This window comes from Etheostoma cragini, chromosome 1 (assembly GCF_013103735.1).
Source record: "Etheostoma cragini isolate CJK2018 chromosome 1, CSU_Ecrag_1.0, whole genome shotgun sequence".
In the NCBI taxonomy this organism is placed as follows: Eukaryota; Metazoa; Chordata; class Actinopteri; order Perciformes; family Percidae; genus Etheostoma; species Etheostoma cragini.
The window spans coordinates 23,676,675-23,683,138 of NC_048407.1; the positions used below are offsets into that span (position 1 = coordinate 23,676,675).

Sequence of the window (6,464 nt, forward strand, 5' to 3'; positions counted from 1 at the left end):
CTAACTCCTTAATTGTCATTCAGATATGGAGAAGAGCAGAGAGGGTGGGGAGTGTAAGGAAAAAAACAAGATCCATTTGCTACAGTAAAAAAGAGAGATGAGGTGAAGATGGTTGCAAAGGAGAGAAGAGGAAACAAAAGAAGAGAGAGCTATAATAGCTTTTATAAGATTTTTATGATATTTCTCATCCCTCTTTAGATATATGTAACTGTGTGTATGTATTTAAATAATAGGAACAGTTACAGCATGAACAGAATACTGAAAACAGCTATCCAATGCAAGAAGTGTATATAGCGGATGCTTGTTTGCAACAGGCTTTTATGAAACTAAGAAATCAGAACAGTGAGGCTAAAAATAAGATATATTTGATACAGCAAGATACAATAAAGCACATGTGAAAAACATTACATTTAAAACGAGACAGACCTACAGGGTTGTTGCTAAATTACAGGATTTGGTAGCTCGCTTAGAAGTGGTGAAATTTGCAGCAAATTTAAAGTGATCAGGTAAAACGTTTGAGGACTTTGTTCCTTTAACAGAAAAAACTGTCTGAGCAAAAGATGTTTGACAGAATTGCCTTAAAATTGCCACTTGAAGTGGATTTGCTAAAGCTCTGTAATCTTTTGTAGATCAGATATCATACAGAACTGTAGATGAAGTGCAGCAGACAACTTAAAGAAGAATATGTAAGCCCGGAGGCAACTATGACATGGTTCATGTATTTGTGATCCAGCCTGGAATAAGACTCTGTGAGGCCATACTCAGCTCTGTGAGCTTTGAACTAAATGCTAACGTCAGCATGCCAACACGCCCTTGCCTTGGTGTCTGGTGCATCCATAAACATATTAAAAGGATATAAAAAATAAACTAAAGTACAGCAACAGTCTAGACCATAAATACAGAATATTGGACACTATTAAAATACTAGATACAATTACCAAAATATGTACAAAATAGGAAATATGTACACTATAACTGCCTTAAAATTGTAAGGGGTACCGTTGATTGGCTGATTGGCAAAAGATTTATTAGCAAGAGATGTGCAAAGGTTTTACAGTAGGATAACGACAATATTAACAAGGTGTGTATAAGGCAATATTAACCATGTTTACCATCTTGGTTTAATGTGTTAGCATGCTAATAATTGCTAATCAGCACTAAGCACAAAGACACTGCCTGTGTCGTTCTGTTTGCAGGTATTAGGTCATAAACCAAAGTACTGGACAAATTTGAACTGATGATAGCACTAGATGTAATAAGGAAATTATTAACGTTACTACAAATAATCCAGAGGGGAACACGAGTGTCTGTATCCAAATGTCAGGATAATAAATCCAGCAGTTGTTGAGATAATGGATTTGAGTAGTCTATCTTAACTGCTGCTGGGTGACACTCACTGTGTGGGTTGGGAACTTTGATGAAGCCCAGAGCTAATAAAGATGCATAGAAAGCTATCAGAAAATCAGATGCTTTAATTACAGATTAAGTTTGGTTTTATTCACTCAATGACATCCTCAGTATTTTTCATATCTTTAGTTTTCTTGTGACAGCTTAAAACAGTTGTCATCTGCAGTCTCTGCTGCATTTGTGTGTAACTCTGCAGTTGGTTTTCTACGTGATAATACATACACATTATTTCCTTGACTAATATAAATCTCCCCCAGCAGTCAGGGGTCTGAATGGAAGACTCCCAGGTGGCTGATGTGATTAAAGTGAAACAGAGCTTACCAACAACATTTAGAGAAGCACTGCGTAAAGAAATAACAAAGGGAAGTTAGAGATACAGATCCCAGCCAGAGAGGTCCACTGAAGGATTCTATTTAATTTTACATCCTTAGATGGAACAAGGCTAAACTCTCTCTCTCTCTCTCTCTCTCTCTCTCTCTCTCTGTAATACACACACACACACACACACACACACATACACACACACACACACACACACACACACACACACACACACAGTCGTGTCTGGCTATCTTTGTGGGGACCAGTCATTGACATAATGCATTCCCTAGCCCCTTACCCTAACCTTAACCATCAAACCTAAATGCCTAACCTTATCCCTTACCCTTAACCTAACCATAACCTAACTCTAACCCTACTCCTAAAACCAAGTCTTATTCCTCAAAAAGCCCTTTAACGGTATGGGGACCAGCATTTTGTCCCCACAAAGCTGTCAGGTCCCCATAAGTATACTGATTTCACAGTTTTTTGTCCCCACAAACGTAGCAAAACCTGGCCCACACACACACACACACACACACACACACACACACACACACACACACACACACACGCACACACACCCAGCAGTATGCCCTGTGCAGGTTGATTTCCCCTGGCTTTAAATCTCAATCTGTTTTCTGCCATATTAACATTGGAGAGAACACTAACCACTAACCGCAATACGCCCATCAAACTCGACACAAGCCCATGTATTCTAAAGGATGTATCATACACACTTCCACCAGGGGCTTTGCAATTCCTTGACGTCTTTCATTGTACACCATAAGCCTATGAATTTATGAGCATGCAAGCCAAGCCCCATGTGTGACTGTGTGCAAATGCCATTTCAGCAAGGAGCCGATCCCAACTGCAGGTGACATTTTACTGGAGAAATGTCACCACAACCATTTTCTTCCCATATGTTAGCACACGTGTGTGTGTGTGTGTGTGTGTGTGTGTGTGTGTGTGTGCTTATGTGTGTGTGAGAGAGAGAGAGAGAGAGAGAGTTTGATTAGGTCTTGGCAAGCTTTAACTGATTTCATAGGAGTGGCCTGTTACGTTCCAAATTGCAGAATATTTTCCTGCCTTGGTGCCGTGTCCTGTCCTTCTTTTATTCCCCATTTCTTTCTAGACCACAGCAATTATGGGTTATTATTAAACATGTCAGTAAAACATGTTAAACAGGGAATTTAAAAAAGAAAGAAGCGGTTAGTTTAGCACAAACATTGGAATCAAGGTGAAACGGCCTGGCTCCGTCCAAAACTACCAAAATCTCCAAATTCAATTAGTTTACACATAACTTCTTCTTTGTTAAGTCCATACAAAAACTGAAGAGTTACACAAAAGTTGTTGTTTAATGGGGGTTTTGTTCCGGATTATTTCTTGGCCATGAGCCAAGCCAGCTGTTTTCCCCCATTTTCTTTACGCTAAACTAAGCTAACAGTCTTGGCTGTAGCTTCATATTTAACTGAAAGATATGAGAGTGGTATCCATGTTCCCGTCCAGCTCATGTCAAAAAAGCGAATAATCGAATATCACAAAAGGTAAAGCCTTAAAATCAAGACATGTTGGAAATAATTACAATTTCTATGAATTGACTTGCTTTTCATAGACTGTTATTCTTCTCCATTAGTCGCAATTGATTCAAGGTGGGCAGGCTGCCAGCAGGGCAACAGGACAACAAAGTCGGTATGTAGCTGTGTCAACTGGACACCTCAATCAAAGGTCCACCATAACACAGATCACAACAGAATGATCACTGTGAGATTTCCAAGGAAAGGCGTCGCTGACGTTTCTAGTTAAACAGTAGTAGCAGCAGGCATTTGTACACAGCACGCCCAGCTAGACAAGCTAATCACTGCTATCACGAGAACACAGAAGACCATGGTGGCATGAAAAAGAAGGCAGAATGAGAGACCGACAGACAGTGAAGTCTTCATTTGTGTGTATCTGGTCCATAATGTATACTGTATAGTGTTTTAATTTAGGAGTGTATGATGTCAGTATAATTTGGCTGCTGTGTGAGTGAGTGCGCTTGTAAATGTGTGAGTGTGAATCCGTCTCCCTGACAACTGAGGGGACATCTGTCACCTCCATATGGAGAGAAATGAGGATAAAGACTCAAAGGAGGGACACAGCGAAAAAACACAACACATAATCACAATAATCAGTCGCACTAAAAGAAAAAAAAAAATATCTATCAGCTACTGCATATAATGGGATTTCTAGACTAGAAATAGAAAATGCTTCTCATGTGAAACATTTCTACCTACATGGCTATAGCCACATTTGTGTAAACATCATGATTGCTTCATCAGCTTTACAGAACGATTTTACTGTAAATCAATTAATAACTTATTTTGACTATTTGTTATTATCTGATACATATTTTACTTGATAGGAGCGGGGATAATGACAGAAAATATGGGAAACAAGTAGCAAATAGCATACATACAGTCATACATAAACCACAACATTGTGAATGTTTGGAATTTAGAACAAAAGGTTAACTTCATACAGCTGGTAAATGTGGAGCTAATTTCAATGTATTTAAATATTGAAATTTTAATATATTACTTGATATACCCATGGGTAGCTTGTGAATTATCCCCTGGGGATCAATAAAGTCTCATGACTATAATAATATAATATGTATTTGTTGATTATATTTTATATTCTTAATCAGAATCTGGAAAGTTACTTATAACTAAATGTTAAAATACATTTAGTGAAGTAAAACGTAAAATATTTGCCTCTGACTTCTAGTGGGTATACTGTAAGTATAAAGTAGCAGAAAGTGGAAATACAAAATCATACTTGTAAAAAGTACTTGAGAAAATGTCCTTTCCACCACTCCTTGAAGTGGTTGACACTCTAGTGGCCGAATGACAACAGGACATGCTACATAACTGCCACTCCCTGGTTGTTTCAAGCCTTTCTTGCATGCCATGACCCTCTCTCCCTCTTTGTTTCTGTCTACCTCTTCACTATCGACCATTCAATGTCGTATGTCAACTACATAGAAACCGATAGACAGACAAGAGCTCACAGACAATATGCACACCCAGTTTCATACTCACACCTATGTGGACATAAAAACAAAACAGGCCATGTGTGGGATCACTATCCATCTCTGTGTGTAATGGACATGGCTGTTTGATGTCTGTTTGATTTTGTCCTCCATAGTCATTCTTTTTCTAGCAGTGAGGACGCACGCTCCCACGCAAGCACACATGCACACGCACACACAGTATCAGTGAGCCCTCACTCAAACTGTGGAGGAGGGGGCACTAAAAACTCATTACATGGACGATCAATATTGCACACACTTGAGAAGCATGAAACCCCCCCACATCCACAACACACACACGCGTTTCATCAACCGTTGGCAACGGTGACAGATGACTTTTGTCAGCCTTAGATGTGTTACCATGGTAACCATTAGGTTGCATTCCGATATGGTACAGGGCCAACGCACACACACACACACACACACACACACACACACACACCAGTACATACATTTAGATAAACTGGCCAAGGTAACGATAAAATATTACAGCTTAATATTTTAGAACTTTCCAGTACATAAAACCAAATCACCAAATGCTGTCACTGAAACGTGTGCTGCTTATCAATATTTTTTTTAATAAAATTAGTTAATAAAATCAACAATTTTTGTAATAGCATCAGAGCCTCCAACAAAGTTGATCTGTAATGTAATTAGGCAACATGACATTTTTTTTTTTTCTGAATTCAGGTGCTATGACACAGGTAGGCCTACGTCTTTAGGCGTGTGCTAAAATGATGATCCATCATAAAAAACTTTATAACTGACATGAGACGTTTGCTGAACATGTGAAACATTAAATTAATCACAAGTGAATTGTCTGAGTAACTTCTAACCAGTCAAAAAGCAACAGCAATTCAATCACTTTATTGAGACACATTGAAGCAACGTGTCAAGCACCATAGCTAGGCATCCATCATCCACGGCAACAGCCAACTGTCAGTCAACTTTTGTGATATGATATGAAACAAATAACATTACAGCAACTACAAAAGATAGAGATTAATTGGATTATTCATTATAAACAAACCAACACATACCTACCCCACTTTCTTAAAAAGTGACACTTAACTGTATTTTGGATGGTCTGAAACGTGTATCTGCATGAATTAAAATTAAATGCTGATATGTTGAAGTAGACATTAAGGTAATACGTTTCCATTACCTTTCCGAGTCCAGGGGTATCTTTAATTTTGTTTGCTGCACGGAGAAGGCAGGGTGGAGCTGGGGGAGGGGCCACCAACAGGGCAGAGCTAAAATTGGTGGGGAACAGAGGTGGGTCACATGAAGGTGATGAAGATGTCACTGGGGCCACGACTGCAGCGGTCTTCTGCTTCTTCTTCTTGGATGCTAAGTTTAACTTTTGTGCAGCTCTGAGAGATGAAAGCAGATAGAAAGAGAAAAGGAAAGAAGCCATTCCATCAATTAGCATCATTACAACTATATACTACACTTAAGTACTGTAAAAACAATATCATAAACATCAAATAGTTTAAATGGAGAAACATAAAGAGATGAGGAAGGATAGGAAGGATGGAAAGCATGGTGGCACATTTGCATCCACACATGGGTCTATAATTACATCCTTATATGGCGTTTTTCCACTGCTGGTAACAGCTTGCCTCGGCTCGCCTCGGCCCGCCTCGGTTCGCCTCGGCCCATTATA

General features: G+C 39.1%; 1 protein-coding gene across 2 annotated transcripts in view; it reads right to left on the reverse strand.

Annotated features, from left to right (window-relative positions):
* Positions 1-6,464, reverse strand: part of kif26ba (kinesin family member 26Ba) — a 78,309-nt gene that overhangs the window by 32,359 nt on the left and 39,486 nt on the right. For both annotated transcript variants that reach the window (XM_034876933.1, XM_034876924.1), the window contains exon 5: positions 5,964-6,171. In XM_034876933.1, the coding sequence (XP_034732824.1) occupies positions 5,964-6,171 (208 nt within the window). The remainder of the gene's footprint in view (positions 1-5,963; positions 6,172-6,464) is intronic.